A 15,894-nucleotide genomic window follows, 5' to 3' on the forward strand; every position below is an offset into this window, starting at 1 on the left:
TTTTTCTCAAATAACCGAGCCTAGAACAATCATGGTAATGGAGCAGCTTTCTTTCCATCGCCTCCCCATCTCACCCTTTTCACCGGGGCCCTCTCATCACAATAGGAGAGGGAAGTGGAGCAGGGCCACAATGCTTCAATGCAATCCCTCTGTCTCAATGCCTACACCTTCTCACAGCACTTACTCTTCTGTTTTGATCCCCCTCCACCCCTCCCCTTGGATATATCGGACACTAAGAGGAGAGGATACAGAGATAGCGCCTAACAATGATAACAACTGACATCCCATCTGCAAAAAGGGACAACGGTTTTGTCTCCCTACTGTAGCAAAAGGCAACATTACCTAAATATCCTACTATGACTGTGAATGACAGAAACAGCACCATACCGGTAAGAGGTCAACACCACTACCTCTGGTCCTAATTATGCTGTACTATATAAAACAGCCCTAAAAGGTGAGTTTCAATCAGCTTGTAAATTCATGTAATGTATCGATTAAATGCTCAAATCAAGACTTGGCGAAGCATTTCTGTCCCCAATGAGCAGAGGATTTTCAGGAAAAAGATAACAATTGTTAATTATATTTATTATATTATATTTAATGATCAGCCACTTTAACAATCAGTCACTTTTATTAAGTTCTTAACCACAACTGTAATTTGGAAACCAGTAGACGATCATTTGTGTTTGTTCAGCAGTGAGACAGAAAGCCTCTCATTCGTGTTTTTTAAGGCTAGTGGTTTAAATGTCTCTGAGACTGGCCAGCAGTTCATCCTGAGGAAGTCAGAGGTGAACTGAGCCCCACATTATGGCTGTTTCACATTCAGCTGTGTGCAAATAAATAAAGTTTGGAAGATACTAGGGTTGGGTGCCAAACTCGAACCCGAATAATACCGATACTACCAGTTTTCCGTTTCCTAGTAAATCAATAAGTGCCAAATATCAGTACCATAGAGTGCATCTGGTTGAGAACGTTGGGTTTAGACAAGAGCAAGGAAACTATAAAAGTATTGAGTTTCTTTGGACAAGACAGCTTCAAGACAGGAGGCAGAAACATCCTGAAGCTGGAGAGCTGGCTTTGGCGCTCCGATGCCTCTGTCAGCTTCCCAGCAAGTCAAAACAAATGACGCAGTGCTATCCGTCCCGATAGTTTTGACGCCTGGCCTATTTTCTTTTCTATACTATATTAAATTAATCCCTTAATATCACTGCTAGACGAGCAAACACACACACAAACACATACACATGCACAAGCTGACAGACAGACAGAAACAGAATATTAGCTCTACATGAGATTAGAAATGAGCAGAGGAGCACATTGCATTTTAGCCATCTATGTCAACCCTGCAGCTTGTTCAAAAATAAACAATTTTAATTACAGAGAGTGGAAGGTAAAAAAATAAAATGAAAGGTACCACTGGGGATTAGTACCTGATTCCAGGCATAGGGACCAGTGCCAGTATCTATTCAAATGTGAATGACACCCAACCATAGAAGATACCCACTTGATTGGGCAAAATGAGACAGCTGAAGTCTAATATCAGCTCTGGCTGAACTTGAGCATTTTGTTGGAGGGTTTGATCCGCATCTATATTACTGAAATTTCATAAGAGAGTACTCTCTTCAAAGCTGTACAGAAGGATATTTACAGTGACCAATATCTAATTTAACGTACATATGGGAATGTGAATACTGAATCGAGATACAGAAAACTTGAATTAATGTGAACCACACTTTACAAATAAGTACACTTTGATTTCTTAATGACCTGTTAATTTGCCCCTCTCTTCACTCTTATTGTCATGCTGTGTATCACTGAGACAGAGTGGAGACATTTCTGAAAATTCTTGCTTTAAAAAGACAACACTAAGTGAAACACCATTTCCCACACAGCAGGGGCACTGCAGACAAATCAACACAGTGGGGTCTCCCTGAAGTAGAATTATTTTGGTTATTTCAAGACAACTACTGCACCACAACACACTGGCAAAGGTCAGAGATTATTTTGTGTAACAAAATACATTACAATTGTTTCTCTGCCAGACATCTACGAAAATTGCAAGCCAGAACAACACTTTACTAAGTCAGCACAGAACATACAACAATTTTGGAAGCAGTATTGAATGTTTAGATGCCAAAGCCATCTTGTGATGTATTATAAACCTGTTTTCCATAATTCCTGAGTTTTTGTGGGACTTGAGTTAAAAAAAAATGTTAAAAATGGAAAAAAAATTATATTAAGTTTAATAGTGTACTTGTGCTAATAAAACACACCACAGTATAGTCAAAATGGATTGGTGATACCGGCACACCAAAGCTTGTTTCACTCCCTTGAAATTCACTGTTTTTGTATATTGTGTAAGAGCTCCTAAGAAATGAAGATTACAATGTGACTGATGACATCCAAGGCTTGACAATTATTTCATTTCAGTCTGACAGTTTTTCAAATTTTGCATCTAGACTACGTGATAGGCTCATGAGAACATTTCCACCTAAAACGAAGTAATAATGTAATAAAAGCAGGGTTTCCATACATTTTAATCGGCAAAATTTCAGAACTTTTCTATGACTTTTCAAGGACTCATGACAATATTTCCCAAACCATTCACAATGTATAACACGAACCAGGCTGTATATTATAATTCACTTCAAATGTTAATTATTGGATGACAATTAATCAGCAACCTTTATCAATCTCTAATAGTTTGTAATGTTTACATTTACCTCAAAAATGTCAAACTATGGGCACTCATATAAGCAATAGTCTGACAGTGGCTTCCAAGCATGAGAAGAACAGAAATGATTATATACTGTGAGAGTAATCTCAATGCATTTGATTAAAAACTTATTTCTGTCTGAAAAACAATGCTGCGACATGAGAATGCAGGCATACGCTTTTTAAGGCTTGGAATCTGACGTAGAACTTTATCTTCAGAAGATTACTGTAATAATCAATTTTATTGTAACAAAATTCCATGACTTTCAACAACTTTTACTAATTCAATGACTTTTCCAGGCACAGAAAATGAGATTGTGAAATTCTATGACTTTTCCTGGTTTTCCATGAGCCCGGGAACCATGTCAAAGTAATGCGGACATTTAATCAATATAATTTTCCAATCATATCACAACTCATTGCAACTCATATGTTCCATATATTTACATTAATATCAGCCACAAAGTTGCAACACATGAGTCTGCAATGGGTCTAAACTACGCCAATAGGATATGTGTCAGCTTGTCTTGACTTTCTGGACAATGCATATAAATTATCTATTATTTTCACAATATCTACATTTAATGCAGCCCTTCTGAGATAAATTATTACAAATTTAATAATAGCATGCAAGCTCTCTTTGACTTTTATTGCACACATATGAGACTAAAACAATTAAAATCAGTGAGGTGTGGTAGTGCTTTTGCTCCAGTCTGGAAGGGCTGCTATAAGTTTTACAAGCCACCAGATGTCACTATACTTTCTGCGTTTGAAGCCCCGAAGCCTTGAGTCATTTTCAGCGCAGATAGCGAAAGCCCCAAAACTTCATCAGACTCCTTCTGCCCATAATAATAGCACAACCTTGAGTGTGTTATTGCTTATGGACCTGGTATTGGTCTGAGAGGGCAAATTATTACACGAGAGCCTGGCCAGCCTCATAAAATAATGGTCAGAATTTGAGCATGGTCTTGAGAGTGATTAAAGAATTGAAAGCAGAATTAACACGCACCTGCTTAGTGTTTTACACACTGTCACAATATACTTACACAGGTAATACCATAATGAGAGCGATACCATATGTCAACATGCTTAGTTTCACAACTTCCCTCTCCAAACAAGCATTTTTACCTGGACTTGTGTAAACGTAAAATTTCATAAAACTGGTGTTTTGAAGCACTTTAATTTGATGCCTTTTGGCCACTGGCAAAATTATTTTACCATGCAGGTAAAAAAAAGGAAGGACAGCACTCCAATTTGACTGTTTAATATTGCCACACTGGTGTTTCGGGTGTGGTGGGGTTAATTAAAGGTGATCGTAACCAGCACAACTTGTACATTTCAAAAGGGGGGGGGTCACAATCTTTGCAGGCATAGTTTTAATTGAGAAGTGTATACAAAACGCCTCCCTTTGGAGAGGTATTCTGTCCCTACTACCACCTCTCTGTTATGTCTTCACTGTCTCAGTGCACAGCAGCACCCTGTCTTCAAGGTCTAATCGTGAGATTTTACCATGCAGGTGAACAAACGCAAGCAAATAAACAGGCTGGTCCCCATGGTAACTAGAGATGGACAGCCTAAGGCAACTTTGCAGGGATATTGGATTATAGCAAACATATTAAACTGAACCCTTCTTTGCAAGACACTGTGCCAATTTATTAACCAAAAAATATTCAATATATATTCAATATCCAATATTTTAAAAAACACACATGTCAAAGATCATCTGAGCTGCCTGCAATGCAGGGTGAGGTGACCTGATCATTGGTTGATTAGAGATGAGAACTGATAAAACTGAGAACTGATTTATTGATATCAATTATAATTTTGTGTTGGAAAAAATGTAGTCCTTCAAAGGTATTCAGCATAAATGCACTGCTTTATACATCATCTAAAACTGAAAGAACACTTGTATTCATTTTCATATAAATGTGCTATGCCTGCCTGCCTGTGTGGCATGAATTTAATTATGACACAGGATAACTAACCTTGGTAACAGACATGCTAGTTGGTTGGTAAGAAATGCCACTTGTGCATGAAGTGTCAAATTGACGGTATTCCTGGAATTTAAGCTTAGCTAATTGCTGGGCGTTTCCAACCCTTACATGAACAATGATTTTACAGACATTACAGCTGAATGTATCTGTTTTTGTGAAATGATACCACCCTTTCAACTGTTTGTTCATCTCCACCATGACTTCTTCTTGTTAAGGGTTCCCAGTAGCGTGAAGGCATGAATAAACATCATAGGTTTGAATTGGGCAACTGTTAATTACAGCTGCCACCTGAAAGTTGGATTCAAATTATAAGTTGGAGATTTCTCAGTCGACTGAGATAGCTTCAAGTCAAGCAGTCTGTTTTTTTTGTTTTTTGCTAATCAGTGTGCTGTGCAGTATGCTTGTGGGGATATATTGGTCTCCAGATTTTGCTGCGGAGTGAGTGCTCTTGACTATCATGCTACTCTTTGGTTGAGGCTGCAGCAGCAGCACAGAGGAGAAACTATACACTGTAAGGCTCCAAGATAACATAGTCTTCTCTCTTTTGCTAAAATGGTTGGCAAAACCTGTTGTTGCACACTGTCAATCCGTCGTCGGCACCATTAGCTTGTTTACTATTTCACATGAATGCTACATCCCATTCACTGAGCCTCATTCAAACTTTAAAACTTCATGTGGAGAAAAAAAAAGTAAAATCTCACAATTTTGAGTCGGGAACAGCCCTACTGTTAATAAAACACACCGGCATTGATGGAGGTGTATTGACAAGCTTGGTGAAATACGATTCCAAAGGTTTGGTAAATTTGGAACCGCTCCTCAGTTCCCATCCCTGTGGTTAATACGGTATCTGTGATATTTGCTAACAACAGTTGATTTATGTTAAAAGGTGTCCCCACAAAGAGGTTATTCTCAAGCTTCTGTTAATATGAATCAATATAAAAAACACCTCAGGTAGGCTGAGTTTTCATTATTATTCGTATCAAGTATCACAGACTGAACCAATATTAACTATGATCACACTCTGGGGTAGATATTTAATGGAGTATTACCTACTATTTGTGGTCTTTCAAAAGGATTCTGTTCTTAAGGGTAAGAGAAATCGATGTAAAGCATGGCCTTTTCTGGTCTGGAAGAGAAAGAATGGTCCAAAGTTGCAATTTCTTTGGGAGATTTAATCGTTTTCCTCTGAACACTAACAGTTTTATCATCCTCTATCAAAATCCGCCTGTCTGCTTTGAGGGTGAGTAAAGGAAAAGCTTCAGGCTCAGTGTTGAAACTTTGAAAGAGGACCAATCAGCCATGATGGCAAAGGCACAAAAGCTAATCAATTATCTTCCAGCACTCAAAAATGTTATTAAGAATTAATATCAAACCTCATCCATTTGTGCTGTGAAGCACTATTACTCAAAAGCATCAACAATTTATGTTGTGATGCACTATCACCCAAAAGCAACAGAAATTATTAAAGCTAAAAAATCTATTTTGAACACCTTTTGGGACTAAGTGAGCAAAACCAGAGAGAAAGAGAGAGAGAGAGGGAGAGGGAGGGAGAGAAAAATAAAAAGCAGAGAGAAAGTAAGTCAGAGTGAGAAGGAAAGAGAGACAAGCTCAGTATGCACCAAGGCAACAGGCACGCTTTTGGGTTTATGTGGATGTTGGTGAGTGGGCTTTACCCTTCCACAACATAAGCAGATCCTAACTAATTTGATGACCGATTTTTTATTTTATTTTTTTAAATTTAATTCTTGCAAGGTACCATGTTTGACAGCGTTTTAATTTTGCATTTCAATGACTACTCTGTTACATTTCCCACCCTCAATACAGAATGTGTCCCCATGCAGGTGTAACAACAGCTCCTAGAGACAGAAATAGCAAGACAAATGAGATTTCACTGACTTGTAATCAAATTTATGACGAATTCAATCCCTACCCAGTCTCTCTTGGGCAAGGACCCATGTGGGACATCATTTTTCATTGAAAAATACAAGAATTATTTGATATGTGTGAGGAGTACAAGTAAAATTATAAGGTCTTAACAATACATGATATTGAAACACATTAAATCATGTAACTATATAAAGTTAAGCAACAAAATATAGAAAGTAAAATTAAGTTAAAAAATGTATGCATTCAAAACTTACAGTTTTTGAGGCAGTAAAAATATACTGGATGACCATCTCTCTCTTTGTGTTGAGGTCCTTCTCTCTCAAAGGAGTCTTTTTTTCCTCATTCAAGTTCATGTCCTCCTGAAAAGAAAGTAAAAAACAGCATGATGGTACAAGTCTTATTGAAATTTTAATCTGATCTAATTTAAAATGTAATATTCTTGTTTGTTTCAATTTTAGCTGCACCTCTGGCAACAGGACTTGCTTTGTTTTTTCCATATATTGATTATGAAATACTTCAGCAATATAAGCTTTGGTCCAGGTTTACTGTAGACAGCTCTTTTTTCTACCAATTTAATTTTATCCCAAAACATTAGACCAGGTTTTATTTCTGGAAATTATGTGTGGAAAAATTGGGATCATATGATTATATAAGAAACTTAGACATTATCGTATTAACAACAGCATTTTTTTGTTATTATGTTGTAGGTAATGACATCAATGGGCCTCCTTCACAGACTGTTTCGAGAGGGAAATTTCTTTTTAAAACCCACTTACACAGTTTTCATGGATGTTGTGACATCTTTTTTATTTGGGATTTGTTCTTAAATAACAATAAAATTTACCCACAATCAACAGCACACTTACGCACATTTGAGTGCTGACATGTTTGTGCAAAATATTGGTTATTGGGGTGCCTGGTGGCTCAGTGGATAGAGCAGCGCCCCATATACAGAGGTTGTATCCTCGCCTCCTCGGCCTCAACCCTTTACTTTACTGCATGTCGCCTCCTCTCTCTCTCTCTCCCCCCTTCACACTTAAACTTTCCTGTCCATTAAAGGCAATAAAAGCCCAAAAGTAATCTTAAAAAAAAAATTGGTTATTGTGTTTTCTTTAAATCTGCAATTGCATATTATAAGATTAAAAATATAATAATGTTTACATAATTTATAATACTGCTTTTTTTATTTTACAGAGCATTACATTTTTTAAATAAACACTACACTAACACTTTAATTCAAATCAACTATGTTAATTGGGACCATGCCAATAAATAATAAGTACTTGATCACACTGTTTATAAGCCTAAGGTAGGCCTATTTCTGCAGCCAAGGTCTACTCACACAACGGCATATTTACTACTGCTGCAAAGTGTTGCAGATCATGCCCTGGAAAGGGATTTCAATGAACCGTTGTTTTGCTTTATTTCCCTTAATTCCCGTTATTTTATATTAACTGCTGACACTAACAAATATAAAGGTGCATTTGGTGTTTGCTTCCTGCAGAGGTTGCTCTACTTCAGAACTAGTGAAGTTTTTTTACATTTGGAATCAGGTGCTGCACCCTCTTTAAACTTTCATTTGAGACATTCTTGACTTAATTCTCTCAACTTTTCTTTTCAATTTCTGTGTGTACACACAGCCCTGCAGTCTCACACCTTTTTATGTGGATTGGCGGGGTGTTTACCTGGTCTAATTAGGATCAACTGGCATGCACTTTTAATTTACAAGGACCAGAGTATTCATCGAACACAGTAGTGAACACGTCATAAGTCTGAAGTAGACTTTTCGTCTGACCTTTCTCAAGAACAAATTTAAGAATAAAAACAGGAAAATATTGGTGAACAAGACCCAGTGTCTCTGCCTGTTTTAAAGTAAGTCATAAGAGTGTTGCACTGATGGGTGTAGCCCTAATGTTGTTACATGAGTGTCTACCAGTTCACCTACATAAAGTAATGGAGGTAGTTAGTCAAATTATCTGCCTGCTCATGTTGAGACCGTTTTGGTTTCAGGGACATACATTTCCTAACATGTTCAAAAATGTATAGAAGTCACCTCACAAGTCATCTTTAAAGCATTGATATGTTGAGTCAATTTGGTGTTACAGAATGTCCTATTTGAAAAATAGCAAGCTGAAAAGTCTGAGGAAATCTGTGTTGTTCAAACCAAACACTTTCAAAAAGGAGTGTGTGAGCATTTGACTGAAAAACAGAGTAAAAGAGTGTCTATTATTAGAGCCATTATTCAGCTGAAAGCTTTGTGATATTTGTCATGAATGCTATTTAACCAAGAAATAATCTACATCTTAGTGGTGTGTTTTAGTGTTACCTTTTTTCCTTTTCCCGATTTGCTGTGTTTTTATTTAAATGTGACAATTCATTCTGAAGATTTTCAACATAAGCTGCATAACCACCTTTTTTTATTCAGTGTGTCTGTTCTAAAACCTTCATCCAAATCTTTACCTCTCAGTTACTGTGGTTGCTCTTGCATCAGATGTAGGTTTTTTGCATCAAGCTACTATATTCTTTATTCTGAGAAAATTGTGATAGTTATTTACAATGACAAAACAACATACCATCATCTTTTCAAACAGAGCCAGGATCTCTTTTTCTGAGGTGATCTTCGATGAAAGTTCCTCAAACTGATGTGCGGTGGATGATGAGGAAATGGACCAATCATTACTATTGTGTTTAGAGTGTGATAAGGGTGGCCGCTCCTTTTTACTACCGGGAATCCGAATACTGGCGAATCTGTCCAGCTGTACAGACAACAGAGAAAACACAATTAAAAAAGAGAAAAGTACAGAAGAATTGTCAGTAATGGCTTCAAATACATGAAGGATGTGTTAGATTAAGAGCTTATGTAAATGGTTAATACTCAGAAACAATTAGCCTATAAATGAGTTAGAAAAATGACATTATTAGTTCGAACAAAGCACATACAGTACACAGAACATCTGTCGAGCATGGCACTATCTGAATAAAATGCAGAGTCAACATTAGTAAGTGAGAAAAGCAGTCTGTGCTTTGTGATGTGATTGAATCCAGTTCCTGGCAATGAAGACCAATTTCATTGCTACTCAAAATAAGCAGATTGGATGAGTTTTAGTAAAATGATGTTAGATGCTGCAAAGATTGACAACCAAGAGAAGAGAAAGCAGAGCAATTTCCAAAATCTTACCACATCATCAGTGATGTTTTTAAAGGGTAAGTGCTACACGTGGGGAACAGAAAAAAACAAATGTTATAATAAAAAAGATTTTTTTAACCCTACAGCAGCCTAGAACACATCAGTGTGATATTACTTTTAAACAGATATCACTGAATGTTCAAATTGTGAAAAGTATCGGTTCTTTATATTCTACGTAAGAGATATCACAAGTTAAATCTGTAGTGTTCATTTCTTTCAAGAGTATGCCAAAAACACACCACATAGAGGCTAAGTGAGGCATTTTTCTGCAGCCAGTGGGCTTGTTCATATGTTTTAGGTCAACATGACAAAGGAGTCACAGGACTGTTTACTGACTGTCTGCCAGTATTCTCTGGTGGCAAGTCGCTGCTAAAAGTTGAACTATATCCAACTTTTAGATTGGCCATAGACTGTATATAAAACGGACGATTGACAGCTCCCCAAAATTAAAGCCAAGACATCTCCATCGCCCCCTGGTAGCTGGCTGGCCTCCATATTAGCAAATGGGACATGGGCCAAATTAAAAACTCAAATTACAAGTCAAATTCATTTTCATGTTTTTGGTGATAACTAGTTAATTGTGCTAAGTAAAGGGGGTTTGACATCATTATTGACAGATCTATGTGCCAGTCAGTGTGCTTGAAATCAATGACACTGCTCACAATGGGTCAGAATTCACTACTAGTGCAAGATGACAGGGGCCACATCAGGAATACTTTGGCTTCATTTTTGTCCAGTGGGAGGAAGCAGAGAGGTGTTATCCATTTCTATATGGAGTCAATGTTTAGGACGTTATTCTCCACAGAATCAAACGCAGCAGCTCACAGCAGGCCACACTTTCCACTGCTTGGTGTGTTTTGGTGTTAGGAGAGAAAGATACAGTGAAACTGGAAGGATAAGTGAAACAGTGAAATGTTGCTGTTTTTTGTCTCTAATTTGCCACACTCATCTTGAAATTCAAAATGAGACAGATGCTTGCCCTGTTTATCTAAATAGAGTTAAATAGGACTGATATTTGGGAACTGTACTGGTTATGTCATTAACGTAACTTTACCAGTGATACTTTAGATTGACATGTATACTTGAAGCTGTGATGTTAATGTTTGCTACAGCTGACAAGGCTTTGACCCACAGGTTTTAATAGAACCAATGTATGCCAGCTAAATGAAGCCCTAACTACCACATTCCCCTGGAGCCTAAACTATCATCACCGAGCACGATGGGTGGGTGCCAAACTTTCCACAAAAAAGAAAATCCTTTTGGGGCACCCAGCAGTGCACTTAAGCAGATTATTAAATATAAGTTGAAATGTCTAAACCCAAGTGACGTGTTAGTCAACATCAACGCCACTAGTCATTTAAACAAAAATTGCTGCCTAAAAAGTGCTTCTCTAACAAGCCCTGTCTGCAAATTATAAAAGATCCACTTGTGCAGTGGAAGAGGAGATTGGCAGTTGGCCTGTTGTTATCTGTGCGTACCAGCTACCTCAGTGCCTGCCAAGCAAGTTTCGTCTGCTGCTTTTTCTGCTCGAGTAGATTTTTTGTTTGTTTGTTTGTTTGTTTTTCTGTAGACTTCTTGGGTAAGCTGCCATATGTATTTCGAACAGGAGTAACAGAATCAAGAAACGCCAAAGGAATCATTCTAATAAGGAATAGGAAGTCACTACATAACAGAAAACACCGCATTTTAAAATGTTCTCATGATGGAAAAACAGACAAAGAAAGGTTACGTCTCCTTCAATGTTATCTCCAATGTTGTTATTGACTATTTCTCCAAGGGGAACAATCCCATACATAAACCTGATTTCTGACAAAATACATAAAATAAATCAAGTTCATATGTCTGTCTCACACGGACTGCTTATACATGCAATGTCAATATGTCTCTATATATACTCATATCACACACCGACGGGTCCAGAAGATGTAAAAACTTGTTTTTAAAACATCTTAATCAATAAAATTCTGACATAAATAATTATTTTCATAAGCATAACAGCAGAGCATACACAATCTCAGAGAAATAAATCAATGCACACCAGTGGTTTTTTTGGGGGTTTTTTAAGCGTCAATTCATCAATGAACCATCCTTCTAATGAGTGCTTCAAAAATAACATCTGACATTCTGGTTCAAAATGTACAAAAACAGAAACAGACTGAAAGACATGAGAGAATATTAATAAAATGACCCACAACAATGAAATTGAAATTATGTGAAATTATTTTGTATCAGTTTTACAATTCGTCAACCTAACTGGACACAATTTATCCTCATGTGCCCACAGCTTAAAACTGTGCTAGAGTTAACATTAGGGCAAAACTAACCAAGATAAACTCCTGCAATTAGACTTATATTCTAAATACTAGAAAATGTTAGAAGAAAATAACTAAGATACCATGAAGTAAATTACCACTGTGTGAAAACTAAGCATTATAGGGAATTGCTGAACTCTGACATCTTTTTCAATTAACTGAGACAACCACTTGTAGAGAAAATGCTCATTTATAAAACACTGCTCATGCAATCCACAACCGCAAAGACAAGTAAACACAGAAAGGGAAAGTTTCATGGTGAGCAGTGCAAACATTAAAGAACCCAAAACTAAAGCAAAAAAACAGCATCCAGACATCAGATATTAAAAACTTCATTCTTTGGACCCTTTAACTGCTCATTCTTTATTTTTGTTATTCAATTTTATTTTGAGCTTTTGAACTTTTTACAAGCCCACAATGGCTGCAAATTCTCATGTCAAGGCAAAATCGACTACTAATAAGGAATGAATGGTGCTGCATGATCTTAGTTACTGGCATTAAAAAATAAACCTCTAAAGCTAAGTCAAAATTTTATCAAAATTCCTAGGCCTATCCCTAAAGCTTGTGTATCAATATTTAAAGCATCGGAGGGACTTAGAGTTCTCTTTTTTAAATGGCACAGTAAAAGGTTTAAGTTTGGTGGAACAGTTAAATGAAGTGTCTCAATTATGCTAAATCCATTTCCAGTTACTTATTTAAGCACCCAAATTCAGTAATATTGCCCATTAACATTGAAAAAATTCTCCAAAAATTAGTGATATAGAAAAAAGATACCAGACATCCATTACATTAATGGGATCATGAAATCTTTTCAGATCACAAAGTGACAACCGATTTTATTTATTTATTTTTTGACATTGAACGGTCCTCCTCCTCCTTTTTTTCCACCTTGTACTCAAGTGGGCCAACAACAGCATCTCAGACAACATTAACACATTGAATCAACATGTGTTCTGTTCCATTTTATCTTCAATTTTATGATGCCCTCTTTGAAAATAGTCACTGCACATAAAGCGGCCTTAGTGGCAAATCTACTTTCCACAAAGTACAGTAAATATTGTGGTACTGCAGTGCCACCTATTGAGATGAAAGATAATACAGTTAGTGCTCATAATTGCATTAAAATTTAAAGTGTTTTCATGTTATTTGATATAATAATATTTTAAAATAATAAATGTTGTTAGAAAGACCAATCTGATGAGAAGGACTAAAAGGTGTAAAGCTGTACATTCAGATACATGTATGTATTCTTTTAGTGAGAATAAGTAACAAGATTTTCTTTGGCTGTGTATTTCTGACAGAAAGCATCATGAAAATATTAAAGGCTCTCTGGTAGGCAACATGGTCTCAGTATACTGCTTTTGTTTAGTATATCAGAAGAACCAAAACAATAACTATCCCCTTAGTCTGTCTGAGTGAAAATGTGTAGTTCAGCTCTTGTAAGGATCCTTTGCTATTCACTCTTGTTGAAAATGGTGAAAAAGTGCTGCAGAGAGTAAGTCAACCAAACATTAAGTAATCTCAGTATGTTTTCAAGTTGTACTTCTTTTTTTATGAAGTACCACACAAAGTCTAAAGTGTGTGCTACATGTAGTATCTTAGCATTAATTACTTTTTGAATAGGTCAGAATTCTGATAAAATATTAACGGCTCTGGCTCCATTTACTAGATTTTTTCCTGACATTTCTACTACATTACTCAATATTCATCAACAGATGGGAGTTTGCTCAGTTGTCCTGGAGATAGCTCTATTTCATCATCGAGAGATAAGTGGTCTCGGTCATATATTAGATGTTATGAAAAAGGAAGGTGACAATATGCAAATAAGCCTCTATTCACATCAAAGACTATGCTTGAACAGAGACAAGTGCTGTGTCCATCACTATCCACTAAATAGTCAACTATGTAGTGAGTAGGAAGTAGTGAATGAGGGAACAATTTTGGACACAGCCAGGGATCTCCCTGCATTACTAAGGTCACATGATGATAACTTACACTTTTTGTTCAGCAAAATAATCTTCACAAATGAGCACCACTTTCAGGATTTTTGAAGCCCAACTTTAATCGCTAGATGTAAAAATCTATTGTAAGGCTACAAATGAACTACACTACAGTCATAAGTTCAAGGAAAATTTTAATAAAAAATGAACTTATAAAAAAAGCTCCCTGAGGTTTTACAAAGTAAAAGTTCCTCCCATGCTGACATTTTCTTTGCATGTATTGCAGACTGCCTTCCCTGGTGTTGCTTGAGAGTAATACGCAAACTTTTTTATTAATCAGTTTTATCTGTGATCATTTCAGTAACACACTGATAACAGATCATCAGCAAAATGCCAAATATTGGCCCCAATTATCGTCGAGGCTGATAATCTTTCGACGCTAATTAAGGGGGTTCTCTATTGCAACAAAAAATCCTATAAAGAGGTTTTGTGCATTTATTCTCAATCTGTCAAAAGATATTCACTTATCATACGTTACACAAGTTTTGTGCCAGGGTTGCCAATCTGCATTCCAGTAAGTGACCAAGACATCATCAGACACTGCCATTGGCTATAGCACCTTTTTAGTCAGGGGAAAGGAGTAGCAAATGCCATCACAATACCACAGGGTACAAAGTGATTCCCTCATATTACTAAACTTGTCTGATCATCAGTTTAAAACCAGAGTCTTTACTTTTTATGTTATACAATGTATATACAGTCTGCATTACCACCCTTTACACAGACACAGTGCAGGTTAAATGTTTATTGTAAGTCAATCTGAATTGTTTAACACTCATTAAACAACCTGACTTTGCAACCCTTCTTTCAACCAGCACTGAACACTAATCTCAGTGAGTGAACAGGTGTTTCTATAAATGTTAGACATGTAGCCATCAGCTCATCAGTAGGAGTGGATAATAACAAGCTGGACTGAAAAATCATTCCTGCGCAGACCTTTACAATTGTAGACTATAATCTATGAACAGCAGCAACAGGGAATAAACTCATGTTAGCACTCTCACAAGAATGGGGTCAAATGCAGGTTGAGCGTGCATTAAGTAGATCTGTGTCAAATGCAAGTCTCCTGTCTGAAGCAAGGATGTGTGTGTGTGTGTGTGTGTGTGTGTGTGTGTGTGTGTGTGTGTGTGTGTGTTGTTAATCGTTAAGAAGCCTGACTGCTTTGAAAATGATACCCCTAAATAAGAACCTTGCTGATGCTTTTTTTTGTCCAAATATCACACCTCCCAATATATATATATTTCCCAGAAGACTATGACAAACATTTACCAGGCAGAAAAAAAATGTTTGGGTGTTTGTAATAATAGTAGGAAGGACATGGATTAGTGTTAGAGCTAAACCCTGTGCTAATTTTAACCTCTTGATTTTCTACATGCAAAGTTGAACAAACCAGGTCCAAATAGAAAACTCTTAAATTCAAAGACTGTATTTTGTATGAGCTGTCATAGATTCTTTAAATGCATTCTCTCTGCAAAGGACACAAACATGCAAAATAAGTACATTGCACTGAAATAACATGTCTTCATTCCTGCTCTAGCTGTGTTTCGCCTACATGAGGTATGATCTGAATAGCCAGTTTAAACACATACAGGAAATATATTACATTAATGCATTATCACATAGTTTCCTATACACTGTAAAACACTGTAAAAGTTAATTTTACTGTAAAAAAAAAAAAACAAACTAGGAAATCCATTGCCTTGAAAAATGTAAGTAAATATAACTATTAATCTTAATTTGTGTAAAAAGTAGCTCAAACAATCAATATTGAGCTTTGGACATATCTTGTATGCACCCAG

At 36.6% G+C, this 15,894-nt stretch overlaps 1 protein-coding gene across 1 annotated transcript in view; it reads right to left on the minus strand.

Annotated features, from left to right (window-relative positions):
- The window catches only part of LOC121942504 (protein diaphanous homolog 3-like), a 215,845-nt gene that overhangs the window by 199,521 nt on the left and 430 nt on the right, over nucleotides 1-15,894 (minus strand). Inside the window, 3 exon segments of the mRNA XM_042485728.1 lie at nucleotides 6,851-6,955; nucleotides 9,170-9,352; nucleotides 9,775-9,807. Of these exon segments, the coding sequence (XP_042341662.1) occupies nucleotides 6,851-6,955; nucleotides 9,170-9,352; nucleotides 9,775-9,807 (321 nt within the window).

The sequence above is a fragment of the Plectropomus leopardus genome, chromosome 1 (assembly GCF_008729295.1).
Source record: "Plectropomus leopardus isolate mb chromosome 1, YSFRI_Pleo_2.0, whole genome shotgun sequence".
Classification (NCBI taxonomy): domain Eukaryota; kingdom Metazoa; phylum Chordata; class Actinopteri; order Perciformes; family Serranidae; genus Plectropomus; species Plectropomus leopardus.